The sequence below is a fragment of the Echinops telfairi genome, unplaced genomic scaffold, assembly GCF_000313985.2.
Source record: "Echinops telfairi isolate 266 unplaced genomic scaffold, ASM31398v2 ScPeMD7_23;HRSCAF=83, whole genome shotgun sequence".
In the NCBI taxonomy this organism is placed as follows: Eukaryota; Metazoa; Chordata; class Mammalia; order Afrosoricida; family Tenrecidae; genus Echinops; species Echinops telfairi.
In genome coordinates, this window is record NW_022103920.1 from 53,658,179 (window position 1) to 53,683,111 (window position 24,933).

At 39.9% G+C, this 24,933-nt stretch overlaps 1 protein-coding gene across 1 annotated transcript in view; it reads right to left on the reverse strand.

Annotated features, from left to right (window-relative positions):
- The window catches only part of ABCB4 (ATP binding cassette subfamily B member 4), a 96,004-nt gene that overhangs the window by 42,228 nt on the left and 28,843 nt on the right, over nt 1-24,933 (reverse strand). Inside the window, exons 11-14 of the mRNA XM_013004650.2 lie at nt 20,276-20,386; nt 19,799-19,924; nt 11,100-11,303; nt 10,571-10,741 (exon numbers count right to left, since the gene is read on the reverse strand). Coding sequence (XP_012860104.1) covers nt 10,571-10,741; nt 11,100-11,303; nt 19,799-19,924; nt 20,276-20,386 — 612 coding nt within the window. The remainder of the gene's footprint in view (nt 1-10,570; nt 10,742-11,099; nt 11,304-19,798; nt 19,925-20,275; nt 20,387-24,933) is intronic.

A 24,933-nucleotide genomic window follows, 5' to 3' on the forward strand; every position in this document is an offset into this window, starting at 1 on the left:
TTCTCAGTGTGTCAAAGGCAAAGCCATCCCTCTTCTACAAAAGGCCGCCCCTTCAGCATGAGACCAGATAACGCTGCAAGCTTACAGTAAGTAGTCAAATGTTTTCCTCAAGAGAAGCAAAGGTTGATCCTTCTATCTGCTCCCATAAAGAGTTACAGCCCCACCACTTGGTGAGTTCGTTTGGTTTTATAAGACAGTTTGATGTACCTTGTGCAAGCACTCCATTTTTAAACAAAACCTAAACTAGTCATGTGCTTTCCTCTCAGCCTACTCTCCTCCTGCCACGTGGAGAAGCTACAGGGTAAATCAGACAAATACAAGCTCTTCTTGCTTCACCACTGTGCCCCTACAGGCCTTTCTTCTCCTCCAGATCCCTGCTGAGTTCCCTCAGGCCGCTGGCTTCCTACCTAACAATGTAGCCTTCATTTCTGGGGCACATCCTCACAGGTATAGAGAATGGAATATGCTGCAAACATTTCTACATCCTTGCCTCCTCCTCACCCCCACTCCTTCCAAAGAAAAGAGAGAGAGAAAAAAGGGCCCAGAAAGAGAATGGCAGACACGCCTCACAGCGTGGCACCAGATGTGCCTGCCAAGGGGAGTGAGGCCAGGAGGGGCTGCTGCAGGGCCTGCTAGGTCTGTTGGCTCTCATCAGAGGCAGTTACTGGGAGCCCCTTGAGGGCTTGGAGAGTATTTTATTTGGCAGATGTTTGGGCTGAATGATTCAGTAGCTGGTTCCCCGGAGAGGGAAAGGCAGCAGGCCCAGCTTTGCTGGGAAGCAACTCTTGAATTTCCCGTTGAAGAACGAGTAGATTTTTGAGCACGAACCCCAAAGCAGCAAGGTTAGCTGGAAGGGGTGGGGTGAAGCATGCAGATCAGGAGCAAGAGATGAACAAGGGGTGGTGGGGCAACCCACCAGGCCCTGCCCGGTTTCCTTCTATTGCACCACAATGTAACTCCAATCATTTTGGGTTTGCTTTATTTTATATTTATACATATATTGTTAACCTGTGCATTGAAGTGGGTGTTAAGATGGTGTTTTAATATTTGTACAGGTTTAATTGTAATTGTTCTACATATACAAATACGATTCTAAATAACAATAAAGAGTTCTGATGGAAAAAAATTCCCAGTCTCAAAAATCCTATTTAGGGTCCCGACGAGTTGAAATCCACTCCACGGCAGTGGGATTGACCGACCTTGGATGTTTCCAGAGGCCCTCTAGCTTTACCTTGATTGGTACCCAAGGCATGTTAGCAAAATGATTTTAGGGAAGTAGTTGCCTATAGATAAATTTCTCTAGAGAACATCTGTAGGATTCCTGTTGAATGGGGCTGATCTTAACTCTAATTTGAAGGACCAAAGTAGCCCTGCAAGATTATTCAAATTATGATCCAAAGATCACCTGAAGCACAATCTCTGCAGAGATGCCATTAATCTCGAGTTTTACCAAGGCACCAGCTGTTAAGAAATTTGGGTCTGCAGTAATTTTGGATGTGTAGGGATAGAGTATGCCATGAAAGCCAACCCTGAACAAAGAAGTACTAATCCCTTAACTGTCTTGAAATGATTATTACGCACTCTAAAGGCTATGGAGTTCAGTGAACTGACATATTGGCTTGGTGAATTTACTAACAGGTATCTAGACCCTAGATAAATGCTCAATAAGTTACTAATGTCTTATTGCCAACAATGATTACTCTTTTTGTAACCATTAGCCTTATTAAGCTGACAGCTTCTTATGACCAAACCTACTCTCAGGCAAGAAAACCTGGTCATGAAGTAGAGTCATTAGCATATGGATTACTTCAACCAAAGAGTTAATATAGAAATTAAAAACAAGACAGGCTAGATGAATAAATGCAAAAAATAGAGAAAATCCAAATAGTCATTAATCAATGACTGAAGAAACAAAATGTGATATTATCTACATAATGAAATATTATTCAGCCATTAAAAAGAATATCATACTGATACATACTACAATATGCATGAACCTTTAAAATACTATTCTAAGAGAAAGACCAAGATAAAGCAGGCCACATTTTGTAAGAATCCATTCATATGTAATGTCCAGAGTAAGCAAAGCTATAGACACAGAAAACACACTAGTGTTTGCCAAGGGCTAGAAGGGGGAGTGGGGGGGGAGCTGCTAGAAGGTATGGGCTTCTTTATCTTTTTAAAAAAAATCATTTTATTGGGAGCTCGTACAACTTTCATCACAATCCATACATACATACACTGTGTCAAGCACATTTGCACATCATCATTCTCAAAACATTTGCTTTCTACCTGAGCCCTTGGTATCAGCTCCTCATTTTTCCCCCTCCCTCCCCCGCCCCTCCCTCATGAACCCTTGATAATTTATAAATTATTATTATTTTGTCATATCTTACACTGTCCGACATCTCCCTTCACCCACTCTTCTGTTGTCCATCCCCCAGGGAGGAGGTTATATGTAGATCCTTGTAATTGGCTCCCCCTTTCTACCTCACCTTCCCTCCACCCTCCCGGTATCACCATTCTCCCCACTGGTCCTGAAGGGATCATCCGTCCTGGATTCCCTCTGTTTCTAGTTCCTGTCTGTACCAGTGTACATCCTCTGATCTAGCCAGATTTGTAAGGCAGAATTGGGATCATGATAGTGGGGGTGGGGAGGAAGCATTTAGGAATTACAGGAAAGTTGTATGTTTTATGGTTGCTACACTGTACCCTGACTGGCTTGTCTCCTCCCTGCGACCCTTCTGTAAGGGGATGTCTAGTTGTCTACAGATGGGCTTTGGGTCCCCAATCTGCACTCCCCCTCATTCACAATGGTATTATTTTTTGTTTTTCGATGCGTGATACCTGATCCCTTCAGCACCTTGTGATCACACAGGCTGGTGTGCTTCTTCCATGTGGGCTTTGCTGCTTCTGAGCTAGATGGTCGCTTGTTTACCTTCAAGCCTTCTTCCTCTTTTTGTTTAAGCATGTTTTTTAATGTGTAATTTAGTAACATTGATTACTTTCATCACTAATTGTTTCCAAAATTTCTCATCCACTTTAACAAGAGCTCAGCTTCCCCTGGATTTCCTTTGTTTTGTTTTTAAATAACTGTACATTTTTATTAAATGTGTAAATGCAATTTAAGTATTCTGGGTACATTTTTTAAGACGGAAGAAAATGAAGTCTGTAGAATCGTCTGAAACAATCTGTAATATATGGAATTATGAGCCATATAAACACAACATTAATATTTATATTATTAATATTATATTATGTTATTATGTAAATATAATTAATATTTGGTGAACATCTGCTTGAATACAAAGTATGAAGCTTAAGAAAATCCAATATTAAAACATTGCAATTAAAACTAAAGGCATTTAAAAATTATACTGTCTTGAAACCAATAGTTTTTACTTGCAGACAGTTGTTCAAAACACAGTAAATGACAAAGACCAATATGAGTAATAGTTAACTGAATTAGAAAACACTAATAAGAACTATATAAAGTCCTCTGAATTTCTTTTAGTGAGTGATGAAAATATTCTGGCATTAGATAGTCATTGAAAAATCTTATAAATATGCTAAAAGTGACTAAATTGTACATTATTAAAGATCAAATTTTATGACATATGAATTATATTTCAGTTAAGAAAAGAAATGACCATGAATGGTCATTCTAAAAGGGAAGGCTAATAGAAGGGATACTTCTACCAGATATGAAAGAAATTTAAATACAGTAATTAAAACATAAAATCCAAAGGAACTAGGGCACGAATCGGCAACTAGATCAACAAATGAAGTAGAAATTCTAGAAACAGATCTAAATCATTCAAGAATTAAGTACAGAATAAAAATGATACAGCCCAATGGTAGCAAAAATGTGAATTACACAATCAATGATATTGAGACAAATGTGTGGTCACCTGGAACAACATAGTGTGTCATCTCTCATTGAGTCCATACACTGAAATAAATTCGATGGATTCATTACGCTTAAACAAACAGAGAAGAATAAAACTATTAAATTAGTGCAGGAAAATGAAATTAGATGTGTGACTGAGGGACAGCTATGAAAAAAAATGTCTGAGAATCTAAAAATTGGTAACTGTTTGTGGCCAAGAGCATTTGGCCAAAGCAGAGCTTTGACACCGAGCTTTTTTACGGCGTAATTAGACACTAATGATGATCCTCTCCTCTGCCATCAAGTTGATTCCAACTCAAGCGGCCCTTTGATGACACAACACTGGTGACTACGTGGGGATAGAAGGTGTAATGAAAGCCAGCCCCAAACAAAGCAAGTACTCATCCCTTAACCATCTTGAAACTTGTGTAAAAACGCATTGAAATGAAACCACTTGGAGGCATTTTCTGAAAATCACCTTGAAGACCATTTTTTTGTGTTGTTGCTTTCTTGACCCTCCAGTGTTATAACTCTATGAATAGGCATGCATGTGAAAGCACAAAACTTTGTAACTATTGATCTTTAAAAACTCAAAATATATGGGACATACTAAAGATAAAACACTTGTGTACATCCAAAGATTTCATCAGGAGAGCCCACAGACTAGGAAAAAATATCTAGTAATGCTCTATTAGACAAAGGGCTGATTATTAAAATCTACAGAATCCTGCAGGTTTACAACTAGAAAAAACAGCAACATAAAGAAGAGCCCACTGAGGAGGTGGGCAAAAGACTTGAGCAGAAGATGCACAAAGGCAACTTGAATGGCCAATAAATGTATGAGAAAATGTTCACACTCATTAGCCACCCAGGAAAGGCAAGTCAAGACAACTGAGATACACCTAACACCCACAATGATAGCCCAATTTGAAAAAAACAACAACCAGAAAGCCACAAATGCTGCTATGTCTGATGAGATAGGAACTCTCATTCACTGCTGGTGGTCTTGTAGATACATCCAGCCACTGTGGAAAGTGAATTGGCAATACATTAAACAGATGGAAATCAAGTTACCTTATGACCCAGCAATCCCGTTACTAGGCATATACCCAGAAGAAATAAGAAAGAGACCACAATCACATATCTACCACCCAATGTTCATTGCTGTGTAGTTCACAACCACAACAAATTGGAAACAGCTTAAATTTCCATCAACAGATGAGCGGATTTTAAAAGTCTGGTATATAGACACAATGGAATACTACACATCCCTAAAAAATAGTGATGAAAAGATAAATCACATCTCATCTCATAGAAAGAGTTAGAGGATATTAGGCTGAGTGAAGTTAGTTAAGTGCAAAAGGTCAAGTACAACATGAGTCTACTGAGGTAAGTTCAAACATCAGAACGGGCATAAGGGAAAACACGTATAACACACCATCCCAGGCTGAGGACCAGATACTCTGGCATGAGCCAGACCAAATCCAATGATTCATACATCATCAAGAAGAGATGCAGATAGCACCTGTGCTGAAAGGCAACCCCTCCTTCCCTTTCATATGTCTTTAAGGCCAACAGAGGGATGAGGGAAGAAAAATGACAGCAATGGGGGGGTCAGGACACTAACCTACCCAAGGGGAGGGTATTGTTTATATCTCCACAGGAAAGGGAGAGCAAGAATAGACCTCATTCTGGATTGCCAATCCTTGAGGGTGATGTTCCTGCTCGGAGAAGCTCCTTCTCAGAGATGACTGCAGGGCTTGCCCCAGCTCGAGACAGGACATCCTCCCCCAAGATGCCAACACTACAGAGGCTGGCCTTGAAGATACAGTTCAGAGAGAGTAGGGGCAAACCAAGAGGGGAGTGCAACAGACCAGTGATGGGAGGGAAGCTACGAAGTCCGAGGAATCCTTATTGCAGACTTCTGACTGGGGTAGCGCGGGTGGAGAAGGGGGGGAAGGTCAAGCACTTGGCCTCTCATCTGAACTGGTTGGGGGTTACTCACAAGGGGACCACACTAAAAGTCTAAAGGTGAGATGGGGTGGGGAGGACTATACTACTCCATCCCTGACTGCAGGAATAGCAATGGGGAATTTTAGGAACTGAGCCTGTCAGACACAAATGCTGAAGATTAAAAAGGTGTTGTGTTATTAGGTAAGTGGGTCCCAGGATATCGAACCTGGGGACTGGACTGATGGATTATAACATGTTCTTTTCGCTATTTAACAGAGAGACATTCATCTGCTCTGTGTCAGGAGAGCTGTTAGACCTGAGGTATTTGTATGGTCTCCCTTTCTCCTTCTTCTTTGGCTGGTGTTTGTTTGTTTTTTAATTAATTATTTTATTGGGAACTTCTTACAAATCCTGTAACAATCCATCATTCAATAGTATTAAGCACACTTGTACATATGTTGCCATCAACATTTCTAAAACAATTTCTTTTTACTTGAGCCCTTGATATCAGCTTTGCTTTTTTTCCCCTCCCTCCCTCCCCACCCTTCTACCCTTGTGAATCCTTGATCAATTATATATTATTATTGTTATTTCGTGTCTTCCACTGTCCATTGTCTCTCTTCACCCACCTCACTGATAGTTTTTTTTTTTAATTGGGGGTTCTAGTTGGTGTTTATCTATACAAGATAGACAGGATAGGTGATCCTATGGAGACAGAAATGGGAACCATGGTTCCTGGGGGACATGGGAGGGGAGGAGGTGGGGAGAAGTGAGCGGTGAGCCAATAAGGATGGGAACAGGGGAATAGTAAAGGTTCCAAAATTAATGGCGAGGAGGGTGCACTTTTCTGGTTGTGTTCGATCAATCAAATTGTAGCTGAGAGGCATTAATGAGAGATGAGTGATGGATAAACATGATAGTAGGGCAGGAGGAAAGAAAAAGAGGAAATAGGAAAGGAAAACATATATAGATATGTATATATGTAAATACATAAACATAGGTATATTTGTTTATATATGTATATATGTAAATACAACAAGGAAGCAGATGGACTCTGGGACTACTTAAATCTTACCTAAGTATAAGAATGGTTTGTTCTAACAATGTGGCATGGTATGGTACTCACCTTCCTGACACGATCATCGAAGACAAAATGGGTGTTAAGCAAATGTGGTGAAGAAAGCTGATGGTGCCTGGCTCTCAATAGATATAGTGTCTGGGTTCCTAAAGGCTTGTAGTTAAACAAGCGGCCATCAAGCAGGGAAGCAGCAGAGCCCACATGGAAGAAGCACACTGTCCTGTGTGATCATGAGGTGTTGATGAGAAGACGTACCAGAAGTTCAAATACAAGCAACCAAATCAATGTGAAGGGGTGTGGATATAGTGGAGACCCCAAACCCACCTGTAAGATAATTGGACAATCCCTCTGAGAAGGGGCACACAGAAGGGAGGATAAGTCCAGGGTATAGTATAGAACTGATGAACACATAACTATCCTCTAGTTCTTTAATATTTCCTCCTCTTACTATTATGGTTTTTATTTGTTTTATCTCATTGATTGTGCATATTTTCATTTGTATAATTAAGACTGTTCAATACATGACAGCCAAGATAGATGACTCCTCAGAAACAGTAATAGTAGCAATGGTTCCCTGAGGGTATGGATAGACAGGGCGGGGAAGAGCAGGAAGGGGGAGCTGACAGCAATGACGACTGTACAAGCCCACTCGAGGAGAGCAAACAACAGAATTGCATGTGAATGGATATACTGGATGGTGTATGATATGGCACATAAATAAATATGTGTTCCGGTGGTGGAGGGGGTGGGGGATAAAGGGGAGCTGATATCAAGGAGTTCAGGAAGAAAGAAAATGTTTTGAATCTGATTGTGGTAGCAATTGTACAATACAGCTTGATGTAATTGAACCATGGAATGTTATACGTATAAGAGCTCCCAATAAAATGATTAATAAAATAAATAAAAATATAAAATCATCTGTCATGTCTTTTTATGACTGCCTTACTTATCAAAGGCTGCTAAAACAGAAATACCATAAGTGGATGTCCTTAACAAATAGAAAAATATACTCTCTCACACTTAATTGTTGTTGTTAGGTATTGCTGTTTCCAACTCATAGCAACCTTATGTACAAGAGGACAAAACACTGCACGGTGCTGTGCATCCGCACAATTGTTCTTATGTGTGAGCCCATTGTTGCAGGCACTGTGCCAATTCATCTCATTGAGGGCCTTCCTCTTTTTCTCTCATACTTTAGGAGGCTACCAATCTGAATTCAAGGCATGAGTTCTAGGGGAAAGCTTTCCCTTTCTGTCGCTTTAGAGGAAGATCCTTGACTCCTTTCAACATCTGTGGGCCTGGTATTTCTCACAGATCTCCGTGTGTCTGGCATCAATCTTCTCTTGGGTCTAAGGGATTCTCAGCAGAGGCACCCTGGGTCCCAAAGACATGCTCCATTTCTGGCTTTTCTTTCTTGGTGGTAGTGGACCTCTCCCCACAGTTGGCTTCTGTCTCCTTTTATCTGTTGTAACATGAGAGGTGATACAGATCCCACCCCAGAAAAACTCTTTCTTATATCAGATCAGGGTTGTGACTTGAGTGAAGATGTTGTCCTAATCCCCTTACAACTGATTGGCTGAGCACACCAGATGACATCATGGGAAATGATTATATTATTATATAACAGCCAAATTACATATACAACTGCTAACCCACTGAGAATCATGACCCAAACTGGCTCATTTTGGGGGGGCATAGTTCATTTAAGGTAAAAATATTATATTGAAAAGTGTATTATTTATTTTGATAAGTAGTTGTTGAATCAAACGCTCATAGGATAATTACTGTTAATTAAAAAAATGAACTGGATCATGATAGTCAAGTCAGTATATGTTTATTTAAGCTATAGTATGCAAAGGCACTGGAGTAAGTGTTGTGGAGATAGAAATAGGTTCTATTTCTATCAGGAGAGAGAAGGAATGTACATAATTAATTAACCACAATAAATTGGTGCCACACAGAGGTATTAACCACCCATGTGAATAAAGGATCTATGAAATGAAAAGGTGGTTCTTTGGGGGAAGAATAACAGTATATATGATAGTAGTGTGTCCTTAAGATGCTCACAGAGAAAACAATACATTGATAACCCCAAAGCATTAATTAATCACAGCTTACAGACAGTGTGTTTATATAGGATTCAGATATAAATTCTCCTGAGGAAAATTCGGTTCATAGAGTTAGTCCCTAAAACTAAGAGGTACTTTAGATGGAATTTACAGAGGAACCTGTTTCTTTTGTTATTAAACTTTCTTAAATCAAACATATTTTTAAGTAGTCAAACATCATTTATGTGGCATCACCTGATTCCAATTTTTATAGTGTGTTATTATTATAAATTATATAGAACAGGCATTAAGAAATAGGCACAATAAGATTCTTCCTCTAAAACTTCAACTTAAGTGAAGATGCTAGTGACTAACTTAGAAACATCTGAGCCAAATATATAAGCTCAGTTTCTTAAAATACGTTGGTTATTTTTACGTTTAGACAACTTCATAAACACACAAATTGAACTTTTCCCCCCCTGAAAAGCATCCATTCAATTTCCTACACAATAGGGTGGACATTTTGAGCTATTTTCCAGGTAGACAAGTGCATAGGTGACCAGGTTTTCCTTCGTATATTTTAACAAATAAGTTTTGACCAAAGCAACAGCCTATTTCCTAGAAGGTAAAGCTAAATGTCTCATCAAATAGATCTAGTGCTTTGGATTGAATGCCGTCTCACAAAAATTTGTGTTATAAATCCCATTTGAAAAGTGTCTCCTTTGTTATGTGAATGAGGCCATATCAGTGTAGGTTGTGTGTTAAGCCATTTCCTTTTGAGACATACAAAGCAGATAAGCCCCAGAGCAGAAAGCCCAGATGGGAGAGAGGGAAGCCACCCCGCATGAAGATCACAGGAAACACAGAACAAAGCTGAGGCATGACAAGGCCCTTCACCTAGAGCTCCCTCGAACTGCTGCCCTGAATTCTGATACCCAGCCTCCTAGGCCAAGGAACTCCTAACTGCTAAAGCCCAGACTAAGAACGGACAATGAAGATGGGCTCAGCTGCCCACTCCGGAGGAAGGAGCCACTGAACACCTGATGCATAACTCTGACACAGTGTCATCTACCGAAGGCCTAATAAATGGAGCCAGTGCCAAAGGATGGGTCCCTCTCGTTGGAGGGAACTCAAAATGCACTTGGGAAAGTGGAAGGCCCTCAATGAGACGGATTGACACAGTGGCTGCCACAAGGTCAGGCGTAGGAACAGTTGTGAGGACAGTGCAGGACCGTGTAGCATTTCACTCTGTTGTGCACAGGGTCACCATGGTGTGAACTGATTCAATGGCTCCTAACAACAACAAACTAAGAAATTACAATGTCTGTTCATTAAAGCTACACACTTGCGGTATTTCTGTTACAGCAGCACTAAGTATCTGAGATGCCTGGGTTTGGGCTTACTGCATGCCCTGGTCAAGTCAAGCCAGGAGAGACCATCCACTTCTCTCCACCATCAGGAAGGAGAAATAAATAAAGCTTCATGAAGTAGCTTTATTTGCCCCCATTTTCATGTGGTCCAAATCAAGACTCAGAAAAGCAAGACAGAATCTTCAATCACATCTCAATTTGCTGGCCCTTCATGTGTTTACAGTCCACTGACCTTATCCAGGGCAGCCTGTACCTCAGCCTCACTCTCCGTGTCCAAGGCAGAGGTGGCCTCGTCCAGCAGGAGGATCTTGGGATTGCGGACCAGGGCTCTTGCGATGGCGATTCTCTGTTTCTGCCCGCCACTTAGCTGGGCGCCTCTGTCCCCAACCAGCGTGTCAAATTTCTACAAGAACAAATAAGCAAACCCACAAAGGAGATCTTGTAATATTTAAATTTTTAAAAAACCTGTATTATTTCAGGAAGATACCACGTAGTTCAATTTGATGGTTATATTGAATCATAAATTAGAATAAAATAGATCCATGCTGAATTGTGAAAGCTAATGACATATTTTGAATACAATTGTATATTAGTCACATACCAAGATATACACCTTACATTTCAGACTGAATAATTACAAGAACTTCCTTAGCAAAGTTGGACAACTCCTCAAACATTAGCTTGATCTTTTAGGAAAGAACAGAGCCCTCTGAGGTGAAATTCCAGTTTCGAGAATCTAACTACATGAACAGAGCACTTACCTGTGGCAGTTTCATGATAAATTCATAAGCATTGGCTTCTTTGACAGCTTTCTTGATCTCATCCATGGTTACATTTCCACGGCCATAGCGGATATTGTCAGCAATTGTGGTAGAAAACAACACTGGCTCCTGGCTCACCACTCCAATGATTTCCCTTAAATATCTTACATTAAACGTCCTAATATCTTGCCCATCGATGCTAATCTAAAAGAAAGAAATACTTTTTATTAACTATTCTAAACCATCGGAAAGCTAAAGCATCAGGACTCTTTCAATTTGTTAAAACAAAACAAAAATCCTAGCTAATATTTAACTTATTTAAAATTAAAATTATTAATTGGGAATAAGCAGGAAGCTTCTAAAGTAAAAATAAAATACTATGCATTTTCAGATCTTAATTATGTTACCTATAAAGCTCTTTTTCTTAAATAAATTACTATCCATACTGTATGAGTCCTGGCTTAGTGGTTATGTGTTGGGTTGCTAATTGACAGGTCAGCCGTTTGCAGCCACCAGCTGCTCTTGTGGAGAAAGATGGAGCTTTCTACTCCTGGAACAATTAAATCTCAGAAGCTCACTGGGCAGTTCTACCCTGTCCCCTAGGGTAGGTATGATGCGCATCAGCTTGATGGCTATGAGGGTTTTTTTTAATCCATAATTTATTTTAGATCACATATATTTGGCATGCCACTATTTTCTATTTGCCATATTTAAAAGACCTACTTGGCCTACATATCATTTGGATGGTGTTACTATATTTACTTCACTGTAGTTTACTTTAGCATTTTCTACCTGTTTGACACTTGGCTCCCTTAAAAATTTATTATAAGAGTAGAAAATTACTATGATGTAGAGTGTGATCTATTTTTCCTTCTCTGGGAACAATTGCTTGCCTGCCTAATGACTGGAATACATTGGATATTTATTATTTATTCATTAAAAGTTTCATAAACTCTCCAATTTATAATGTCAAGAGAAACATATAATTAAATCTGTTTTATTTTCATTTCATCAGCAATAGACTTTATTATTCTAATGTATTTTTTTCCTAACTAATGGAAGAAGCACATCAACCTATGTGACGCAAGGATTGTAAGTAATATAATCCAAATCTGAAGGAGGGAATGCTATCGGTTTCAGTTGTGAACTCCTGGTTTGCAGAAGGCTGTGTATGACAATAGAAGCTCAAAATCCATTTGTAGGATGTGCACATAGATTAAATCTCCTATGATTTCCCTCTGACCATAGTCAAGAGATATCTGGTCATCAGACGGAATACTATAGAGATGATTATAGTAGATTAAAACGTAACATCTGATTGGAATGGTTAAAATATGACATCTGATTTGATCCCCCTTTTGACACATTTAAAAGTTCTAGTGGTTAAAAAAAACTGTGAAGGTGGATACATGTGGATGAAGCCTCTGGTGAATCCCTCTGAATACAGACGAGGAGGGACGTGAACAGCCTTGCTGTTACCCAGAATGCACTGGGAGGTGCACTATGACAGCTACACCTAGTTAAAGCCCAGCACCTTATCATTTGAGGTCTCCTTGGACACATTTTAAAGTTATTCAAGTCTTAATATTTCTTTCTAATTCGGGTTTTGCTCTATTTTATTTTGTTATTGTTGTTGGCTTTTTAAACTCTTTGTTTTGTATTTTTGTATGGCTTTTGGTATATGAAGTCCAGGATGGGTGAAACAGACCCTAACTGGATTAACAGTTCCTTGGGGGGATGGCAGGGAAGGTGGCAGGAAAATGAGGAGCGACTAACAAGGAGTATGAGAAGAAAGAAAATGTTCTAAACTGGTTGTGGTAATAATGATTGTACACTTCCTTATATGATTGAACTATTGAAATGCAATGATATATGGATTATGTACCAATAAAGTTCTTTATTAAAAATAGGCATAATATGGTGGTTTATATTTGTCTTAATTTGCTTATCTTTATAAGTAGGTCTGCACAATCTTGAAATGTTTACAAATTTATATTATTCTAAAAAGATATGGATGTTTATGTTCTGTAATGACTACAGAGGATTGCTTTCATAGAGTTAATAATTTTCTCAAATATTTATTATGATACTCTTCATATATATCAAAATGTTCGAATTCATTGATTTATTTTATTGTAGCTTTATTGATTTTCATTAGAGAAAGATTTAAGATAATACTTGAATTAATCAACTGTGTTTCTGGGATTTTAAAAAATCTAAGTGAATTGATCAACTTGACCTCATAGATATTTATAGAACTCTCTATCAAATAGCCAAAAAAATAAACATTCTTCTCCATTGCACATGGATCATATTCCAGAGTAGACCACATGCCGGGACCTAAAGCGAGCCTAAGAATATCCAGACACACAGAACTCATTCTATCCATTTTCTCTAACCATAGTGCCATTAAGCTGGAAATCAACAAGAGAAAGAACAGAAAAATAAAGAAATTAACTCGAAGACTAAACAATTCACTTCCTAAAAAGGAATGGGTAATAGTCCAAATAAGAGAGGAAACTAGGAAATTCCGAGATACTAATGAGAATAACACAACATAGCAAAACCTAAGGTATGCAACAAAAGTGGTTATCAGGGGTCAGTTTATTGCAATAAGTGCACACATGAAAAACAGGGGAGAGAACCATGGTCCCCTCCTCGACACAATACCTCCAACAATTAGAACAGCATAATCCCTCCAAGAGCAAAATAAAAGGAATCATAAAAGTAAGAGCAGAAATAAATGAACTGAAAAACAGAAGAACAATGGGAAAATTTAACAAAACAAGAAGCTGGTTCTTTGAAAGGATTAACAAAATAGAGAAACTACTAGCTAACTTAACAAAGGAAAAGAAGAAGCATATGTCACTGTCAAGAATTAGGAATGAAACGGGAAGTCACAACAGACCCTAATGAAATAAAAAGATTAACAACACAGTAATATGAAAGACTGTATGCAAATAAATTCAATAACTTGGAGGACTTGGAATACCTAGAAAAACACTCGCTCCCTAAATTATCGCATATGGGCATTAAGAACTTGAACAGTCCCATAGCAAAAGAAGAAATAGACAAGGTCATCAAGAAACTCCCAACTGAAGAAAGCCCCGGTCCAGATAGCTTCCCAAGAGAATTCCACCAAGCATTCAGATAAGTGCTGACAGCAATCCTACACAAACTCTTCCAGAACATAGAAAGGGACAGCAATTCCCAAACTCATTCCACGAAACTAGCATAACCCTGCTACCAAAATCAGGCAAAGACCCCACAAGGACAGAGGACTACAGACATAGATCTCTCAGGAACACAGACACACAAATCCTAAACAAAATCCTGGCCAATAGAATACAACAACATAACAACAACAACAAAAGCACAGCATGACCAAGTGGGACTCATAACAGGGATGCAGGGATGATTCAGCATTTGAAAAACAATTAGCGTAACCTACCATATTAACAAGAAAAAGGACAAGAGCCAGATGTTCATATCAATTGATGGAGAAAAAGCATTTTATAATATTCAATACCCATTCCTAATAAAAGCTTTCAAAAAGATAGGATTGGAAGGGAAAATTCTCAATACAATAAAGGCCATATATGAAAAGCCAATAGCCAATATTCACTCAATGGAGAAAAGCTGAAAACATTTCCACTGAATAAAGGAATCCAACAAGAATAGCCCTTGTCCCCACTTTGATTCAACATTGTGCTGGAAGTCCTAGCCAGTACCATAAGACAACACAAAGAAATCAAAGGAGTACAATTGGGTAAAGAAGAAGTGAAACCTGCTATTTGTAGATGATATGTTTTGTATACTCAGAATCCAAAGGTGTCCACAACAGGATGATTGGAAACAATACAGGAGTTAGGTAGTGTAGCAGGATACAAGATTAACAAGCAGAAATCTATTGGTATCCTATATACCAGTGATGGGAATATCTAAAAAGATATCAAGGGGAAAAAAAACATTCACAACTATAACACAGATGCAGAAATACTTAGGAATAAACCTAACCAATATGGTAAACAAGCGGCTATCTAACTCAGAAGCAACAAAGCCCACATGGAAGAAACACACCAGCCAGTGTGATCACGACGTGTTGAAGGGATCAGGTACCAGGCATCAATGAACAAAAAATCAAATCATTGTGAATGAGGGGAGTACAGATTGGGGACCCAAGACCCATCTGTAGGCAAGTGGACATCTCCTTACAGAAGGATTGCGGGGAGGAGACGAGCCAGTCAGGGTGCAGTGTAGCAATGATGAAAACAACTTTCCTCTAGTTCCTAAATGCTTCCTCCCCACTATCATGATCCCAATTCTACCTTACAAATCGGGCTAGACCAGAGGGTGTACACTGGTACAGATAGGAACTGGAAGCACAGGGAATCCAGGACAGATGATCCCTCCAGGACAAGTGGTGAGAGTGGCAATACTGGGAGGGTGGAGGGAAGGTGGGGTAGATAAGGGGAACCGATTACAAGGAACTACATATAACCTCCTTCCTGGGGGATGGACAACAGAAAAGTGGGTAAAGGGAGACATCAGACAGTGTAAGATATGATAGCATAATAATAAGTTATAAATTATCAATGGTTCATGAGGGAGCGGGGAGCAGGGAGGAAGGGGAAAATATGAGGAGCTGATACCAAGGGCTCAAGTAGAAAGCAAATGTTTTGAGAATGATGAGGGCAACAAATGTACAAATGTGCTTGACACAATGGATGGATGTATGGATTGTGATAAGAGTAATATGAGCTCCCAATAAAGTGATTAAAAATTAATATAAAATATTTGTGTTCATTGAAAGACTTTATTAAAAGAGTGAAAAAGCCCATAGACTGGGAAAAGATATTTAGTAAGAACATAACAAAGGACTAATTACTAAAATCTACAGAATTTTACAAGCCTACAACAAGAAAAAAATAACCCTCTGAGAAGGTGGGCAAAGGACTCAAACAGATGTTTCACAAAGGATGACATTCGAATGGCCAATAAACACAAGAAGAAATGCTCCTGGTCACTAGCCATCCGGGAAACGCAAATCAAAACCACCATGAGATACCACCTCATGCCCATAACTGTAGCCCAATTTAAAAACTGTGAACAGCAAATGTTGGTGAGGGTGTGGCAAGATAAGAACTCATATCCACGGCAGGTGAACTTGTAGATATGAACAGCCACTGTGGAAGGCGGTATGGTGCTACCTAAAATAGATGGAAATTGAACTACTATTTGACTGAGCAATACCATTACTGGGAATACACCCCAAAAGTAAGAAACAAATCACGAGCAGATGTTTGCGCCCCCATGTTCATCACAGCACAGTTCACGATAGCAAGGAGCTGGAAACAGCCTAAATTTCCATCAATAGAAGAGTGGATAAAAAAAACTGTGGTACATACACACAATGGAATACTACGCATCCCTAATAAACAATGATGAAACCATAAAACACCTCTACTCGTGGAGGGAGCTGGAAGACATTGTGTGGAGTGAAGTTAGTCAAGCACAGAAGGACACAGACTGTGTGAGTGCCCTGCGGTGGGGACACGCAGCAGAACGGGCACACGTTCAAGCTTGCAGGCCCTCCGGTCTCCTGGCCGCGGAGCAGAGAGTCTGGTAAAGAGCTGGACCAGTCAATGAGCACACATCACCCACTCCAGCTAAGTTTGGTGTCGGTCACTCGACCAGAGGGCACCTCGTGACAGCTGGGATCAAATGGGCAAGGGAAGTGGGGGTTGCTGTCGCTGAGTGGTAGCCACATGGATCTGGGGTGAGGTTCTCCAGAGAGGGAGGAAGCCCTGTCAGAGGGATGAGGCTTACTGATGGGAGGGGCAGCAGGAAGTAGGGAGAGGGAATGGTCAAGTTTAGGAGGAATATAGGTGAATGTCTGTTGTGCGTGTGTGTGGGGGGTGACATCCAGGTGGGGGAGGAGAGGCTGAGGATTCTCTTAGGAACACTAGGTGGGGAGGGTCTTTAGTGGCATGCAGAGGGTGAGCAGAAATGACCCAGGGCATCTGGGGGTCTCCTGGGAACCCAGGCCGGCTGTAGTAGAGCACAGAGACACTGAATTCTGCATGGCATGCTCCAGAAGCTGCACCGGTGAGACCCCATATTGGAACCCCACGGGGTGAACTGGATGCTACTTCAGATGCACTTGTAACCTGAGGACTTAAGCCAGGAAACATACCGCGACCGAGGACACAGAAGACACCAGTACCAAGAGTGATGCACTGTTGGTTGGCAGACAAACAAACTCTTGCTACATCAATGCCCTGTATGCCGTATTATGAGACATATTATTCTGGCAGTCCTGTGATGGCCATTCTGTTATATTTGCTTATGCTTGTGTACATTAGGGTGTCTTTTTGAGGTGCGCCACCATTGGGGGTCACCCTCTTGAAGCTGTTATTTGTTTCACTGTTTCTCGGCAAATTAACCCCAAGGATGTTGAGACTATCAGGAAAGAAAGCGTAACATGGGCTTGGGAGGAGGGGTGGGGGAGATAAGAAGATGATGTCAAGAAGCCCAGGAGGGAGAAGCCCAGAAGATGTTTGGAGACTAATGTTGGAAGTTATTGTACAATTATGTTTGACACGATTGAATGATGGAATGATATGACATATGTATTCATTCCCAAGTCACAGTAAATTAAAAAAAAAAAGCATAGATCTAGGTATGAGTTCTGGGCTCACACTAAATCCTAGCTCCAATTTAAGAACAATTAGTTCTTACATCGTGGCACTACTCGATACTCACCTTCATGAAATGATCACTGAAGATAAGGGTGCTACAGCAAAATGTGGCAAAGCAAGTAGGTGGTGCCCGGCTAACAATCGGAAGTGTCTGGGGTCTTAAAGGCTTGTGTTTAAAGAAGCAGTCCGCTAAGTGAGGAGCTACTAAGTCCACACACAGGAGAAGCCCACCAGCTTGTGTGATCCAAAGATGAAAATTACAAAATTCAAATATGGAGAAGTATCAGAGCTAGAATTATGAATACACAATTTGTAGAAGGCTGTGGAGGACAGTGGGGGACCAAAACCCATCTACAGAGTAACTTAGTCAGACCGAGCTGCTGGCAGATACGCCCCAGCCAAAGGGCAAGAGCTCTGGACAGACTTACTATGAGGCAGAGACCATGTAATCTTGATTTTGCTGTATTGACCATGGTCCTTGGCCAGTGGACCTCCCTAAAGACACGACCTCCCTAAAGATACTTGTTCTGGGGGCAACTATCTCTCAGTTTTTCTTCCCTCGCTTTATGTGGATGGGGGTCTTCTCCCTCATACGCATTGTTTCTACTTTTTCTTTAGACTAATTTATCTTTACCACTTTAGTGCGGTTTGTTTTTCATTGTTTCTGTTGGGTTTCCCGGTGGTGATGCCCAGGAGCAGTGGCTGCATAATGAGAATAACTGATACAAGGGCTTATGGGGAATACAGGGTTGGGGAATGGGCAATAGGGAGGGAAAGGGGGTTCAGGAGTGGATAATGAGGGCAAGAGGGAGAGGGAGCACTAGAACTGATCGTGATTGCGTAGCTCATACTGAAGGTGATTTAACCATGGACTGGGGGGGGGGAGGTATGCTCTAAGATAGATGTGGTGGTGATTGTACAACCCCCCTTGATATGATTGAATGACTGAACTACTCAATTGCATGATGTGTAAATTATGTGTGAATAAAACTGTTGGAAAAATTTTAAAAATTAAATTAAATTTTAAAAATCCAAATGTTTTGAAAATATCATTGTCAAAAGTTAAATCACAATGTAAAAAGAAACTTTTTCTGAATTTGGAATTTCTGAAAACTTCTTCTTTTTGATAATATGAAAATATAAGTTATTCCACTAATAATAAAATAATAAAGAGGTTTTAATATATTCAATAGTATTTTGGTGGGTTGTTTTTAAAAAATAAACATTTTAATCAATCTAAACTTGCTTTAAGGAGCTCTAGTCACTTGGTGGATTACACATGGGCTTCTGACCACAGGTTCACAGTTCTAAACCACCAGCATCTCCTGGGGAGGAGGATGAGACATTTTGATCCCATAAAGATGTATAGTCTTGAAAAGGAAACCCACAGGGGTACTTCTACGCTGTCCCATATGGTTGTATGAGTCAGAATTCACTCGATAGCAATAAGTTGAGTGAAATCTTGCTTTAGGAAATGAGAATGGGCCTATGTTCCTTGATAGCAAGATCATATTTTTCACTCATAAATATTAGTGAATGAATTTTGCTAAAATAAATAATTTACTGCTGTATCCCAGAAAAGCTTGGTTCTGTAATCTCTGTTCTATAGCATTGCCTTTCTATATTTTTGTGTTGGTTTTGACCTTGCAATTTGTTTTCACTAGTGTTGAATTATAATGTATTTTTAATCAGGTAAGGACAATTTCCTACAATTAGGACAATGGAGGAAATCTGAGTATAGACTACGACTCTCAATTCATCGAACTGCCCCTGTGGGTTTCCGAGATTAGAACTCTGGTCTAACTTCGGCGGCATTTTATCACCCTGAACGCATTGGATACCCCAGCTCAAGGGCCTGAATGCATTTTCCAGATACACTGCAATTCCACAGCTCCTTTATCTGAACTCACTGGTGGATGTATCGCTCAAAAGGCTAGTGTTAAAGGCCAAGCTTGTCCTTAGCGTCCCACTCAGGAGAGCTTGGTTCTTCCCACTTACCGTGCCCTCATCAGGGTCATACAGTCTCTGTATCAGCTGGACCACGGTGCTTTTCCCACAGCCGCTCTTCCCAACCAGGGCCACCGTCTGTCCGTGCTGCACCTTCAGGCTGAGGCCCTTCAAGATCTTGGAGGGCCAAGAGGGGAAAAGGAACAAATTTCACAACCAAGTCCTAAAATGGAGCAATTCAATTTCAAATTTTTAAAAGTATCAAATATTGGAAGATAACTCCAAAAGGAAAAAACACATAAATATCAAAATAATAAAGACATTTCTCCAAGGGCTCAAGTAGAAAGAAAATGTTTTGAAAATGATGATGGCAACATATATACAAATGTGCTTGACACTACGGGTGTATGTATGGATTGTGATAAGAGCTGTAAGAGCCCCAATAAAATGATTAAATAAAAAAAGACATTTTTCATTTAAGATGACTAAGCAATCAATCATAGTTAGGAATTCCTATAGGTACAGTACCTTGACATTAGCTCGAGATGGGTAAGAAAAATGAACATCATTGAACTCCAAATTCACTTTGATGTTGTCTGGTTTGTGTCCTCTCTCTGAAAAACTGTCAATTTTAGGATTCTAAATAAAACAAAATTCAATGACTATTCCATCATAGGACAAACAATTATGTTTTTAAGGAATATGATTCAGCAAATCTCCAAAAATGAATTTGATGGGCACATTCTCCCTTATATAACACAGAACCTGAGGTGAAGATTGCAAATGTATGTGTGTGTTTTGTTTGAGGAAATTTTTTTTTTTTTAGGAAGTAGGCTTTTCCTTTAAGTTTTACAAGGAACCTATTCATTCCATTTCATATAATAGTTCACTTTGAGTATGTTCTCAGAAATCTTTTAAAGGTCAAAAATGCATTTATAATTTACTGAAAAAGCAAAAACCTTCTGTAATTGATATAGCCAAGATTCAGCACTTAGTGAAAAACAGCTTAGTCCTAGAGAATGAATTGAGAGGGAAAGGTTGATCAATTAATTGTATGCAAATTATTGAGGTAGATGTAAACTTTCAATATATTCAGGAGCTGAACAATTTTCTCATGACTTGGGTCAATGAAACAGGATGTTTTCTAGGATCAAATCATCACATATTAATAACCCATCCTGCATTTTGTCTGTATAAATGTAGTATCATATGTTAAACCCAGTTTAATTTATTAAATATTGTCAAATCAAAATCATATTAAATATGTGGAGGCATCCATGGGTGGGGAGGCAACACACAGCAAAATATACTACCTGCTTCATCAATAATTTACCCCTCCACATCCCTATGTGCTGTTGCTTGGTGTGACCGAGCTGGTGCAGACAGACCCTCAGCTACCCTGTGTGCAGCAGAATGAAACAGCAACCAGTTCTGTTCCATCCTCACAACTGCTAGGTTTGAGCACCTTGTGGCAGCCACTGTGTCAATCCATCTTGTCGAGGGTCTTCCTCTTTTGCTTTGCCCTCCACTTTCCCAAGCACAATGTCCTTCTGAAGGAACTGGTCTTTCCTGAGAACATGTTCAATACACTTGGGACAAAGTGCTGTCATCCGTGGCTCTTGGAGCATTTTGACTTTACTTCTTCCAAGACAACTTTGTTTGTTCTTTTGGCAGTCCATGGTACTTTCAATCTTCCCCAGCATCGTCATTCAAATGCATCGATTCTTCTCTGGTCTTCCTTATTCAATATTCAATTTTCTTTCTTTTTTAAAAATCATTTTATTAGGGCTCCTACAACTCTTATCACCATCCATACATACATCAATTGTGTCAAGCACATTTGCAGTCATTGCCCTCATCATTCTCAAAACACTTGCTCTCCACTTAAGCCCCTCACATCAGCTCCTCATTTTTTCAATATTCAATTTTCACATGCATACAGGGCAATTGAAAATACCATGGCTTGAGTCCGGTGTATCTTACTCCTCAAAGTAACATTCTTGCTCTTTAACACTTTAAAGAGATCTTGCGCAGCATTTACTCAAGGCAATGCGGTCTGTTCTCTCAACTGCTACTACCATCCACGTTGATTGTAGGTCCAAGCAAAATGAAATCCTTGACAACTTCCATCTTTTCTCATGATATTAATCACTGGTTAAATTGTGAAGATTTTCATTTTCATTACATTAAGTTGTAGGCCATATTGAAGGCTGCAATCCTCGATCTTCCTCACTTTCAGCCAGCCTCACTTTCAGCCAGTATCATGTGCATATTCCAGGCTGTTAAGAAGCCTGCGTCCAATCCTGATCTTGCAGTCTTCTGCATATAACCCAATCCATTTCCATTCACGAACACCTAGTGTTCCATTTCATTTTTCACAACTTCAATTTTCCTGAATTCATTCTTCATACATTGCAAATTCCAACAATTAATAGATTTTTTGCAGCTGTTTTTTCTTACTTGAGCTGTGCCCCATTGGCAAAGTAAGATCCCAAAGACTCCATTACCACAGACTACTCCATTCACATCACCATAGTCAACGCTACTTCAAGAAAGCAGGTCCTCCTCTAGTGCCTTCTGAATCAAGAAGCCCCTCCTCCTGCACTGTCTTTGACAATGCTGTGCTTTCATTCATTCGGCCTTCAGTATCTGACAGTATTTCCAGGCTCTGCATAAGGTTTTCAGTGGCTACTTCCTTCAAAGTGGGCAGCAGATTGCTTCTTAATAATAGTAATGTTTAAAAACAATAGCAACCAAAAACCAGAAAACAACCAATGCTGGAGAGAGTACAGAGAGGTTGGAACTCTTATGCATGGTTGGTGGGATTTTAAAATGATCTATTGTGGAAAGCAGTATGGGGGGGTCCCTTAAAAATTAGAAATAGAGGTGCTGTATGATACAGAAATCCCACTACTAGGAATATATGCTACAAAAATAAGAGCTGTGACACAATTAGATATATTCACATCCATGTTTATTGCGATATTGTTTTCAGTAGCAAAAAGATGGAAACCACCAAAGTGGCCATCAATGGGTGAAGCAATAAACAAACTATATTTTATACACATAATGGAATACTACACAGTATTAAAGAATAACCATGAGTCCATAAAACCTAACATGGATGAACCTAGAGGACATTATATTAAATAAAGGATATCAATCACAAAAATACAAATATTATATTAAGCCATTGTTATAAAAGGTCATCAAAAGGTATATGCATGAGAAGAAATATTCTATGATGATTAACCAGGGATGGGAGGGTAAAGAAGGGAAAGCACTGACTCGATAGTACACATGTATTAACTTGGGTGAAGAGAATGGAAAGAGACAATAAGGGAGGCTTAACATAGGACGACCAAGGCAAAGGAGGACACTGGTAGGTATACAGAGTAAAAGGCAACAATGACAAATAATATTGAGTACACAATCCTGCAATAGCAGTAATAAGAAACAATAATTTAAGATATGCAAACTGAACAACGTGGGATGGCATATAGGCGTACACCCACAAGTATACATAGTACTGGCAGAGTGAACATACGTATTGTATGTGCTATAAATATATCCACAAGCATAGAGCGCACACAGCGACATTATGGCCACTTCTGAGTCACTCGTCTCAGGAATGTAGGACCATAGTCTCTAGGAAATCTAGGTCAATTGGCATAACAATCTAGAAAAACCATCTTTGACATCCTCCTTTCATGAGTAGCTACTGAGATATTAAAAGCTTTGGGGAGACATCTAAGATACAGCTATTTTTCTCTTCCTGTTTGGAGTAAATAACAGCGGAGAAAATTAAAGAACCAATGAAACAGTCCAAAGGATGAATGGACCACATTGTCCACATCTTCCCCCTCACCTGAAGAACTGGATAGTGCCTGCTATCATTATCAAATGCTCTGAGACCACAAGAGCAGGTCCTAGACAGAGTGGGAGAAAAAGTAGAACAAAACACAGAACTCATAAGTAAGACCAAACTTATTGTGCTGATTGGAGGAACCCCACGTCTATTGACAGTCACACACCCTTCTAACCTGAAACCGCATGACTCCGAAAGGTCTGTTTCAGGCAAACACCAACAAAGAACGTGCTCTGAGCACAGTCAAACATGCAAGACAAACAGTGAAGCATTTGCCCAAAAGTAAAGTTCAGAAGACTGGAGAGGGCAGAAAAGACGGGCAAATGGAGACAGGAGCCCAGAGAAGATGTGAGAAGAGTGTTGTTACATTGAAGGATTTGCAACCAATGTCCTGAAACAAAATGTGTGTAATTTTTTTAATGGGAAGCTAATTTGCCCTTAAAATTTTCACACAGCTAAAAGTTCAAAATCAATATCAACAACAAATAGCACATCTTTCAGTAGCTACTCATTACCCAACTCCAAATTTTCCCACATTTAGGTATCTGTTAGAGTAGGCTCTTGGCATCAAATTATGTCTTCTTTATCTAGCATTGCTTCAGCAGAAATACCACAAGTGGATGGCTTTAACAAATGGAAATTGATTTGCTTAGTCTGTTGCCGTTTTTCAGTGCCGCCTAGTAAGCTCCCCGTCACAGTGACCCTACAAACGACTGAACGAAACACTGCCAGGCCTGTACCATCCTCACAGTGGTTATGTTTGGGCCGTTGTTGTACTCCTTGCGTCAGTCCGTTTCATTGAGCGTCTCTGTGTTTGCACCAATCCTGTACGTCACCGAGTATGATGCTGCACTGAAGTAACCTTTTCCAGGAGCTGGTCCTCATGGTGTAGGGGTGCCACCTTGGGCTGCCATCGGCAAAGTCAGCCGTTTGAAAAGCACCAGCCATCTCTTTCATCAGGAGAAAGATGGAGCTTTCTACTCCTGCAAAGAGTTACAGTCTTGGACCCCACAGGGTCCCTATCAGTCAGAAGAGATCGACGGCAGTGAGTTTGGCTTTTGTGTTCTTATTTTTTTGGTTTGGTCACTCCTGATAACGTGTCCTAAGTACATAAGGTGAAGTCTTACCATCCTTGTAAGGATCATCTGGCTGTACTTACTTTATCCAAGATATATTTGTTTGTTCTTCTGGCAGTCCACGGTATTCTTTGCCAAAACCACAATTCAAATGGATCGATTTTTCTCCAATTGTTCCTTGTTCATTGTCTAGCACTCACATGCCTGTGAGGTGACTGGAAATACCCAGACTTGGGTCAGGT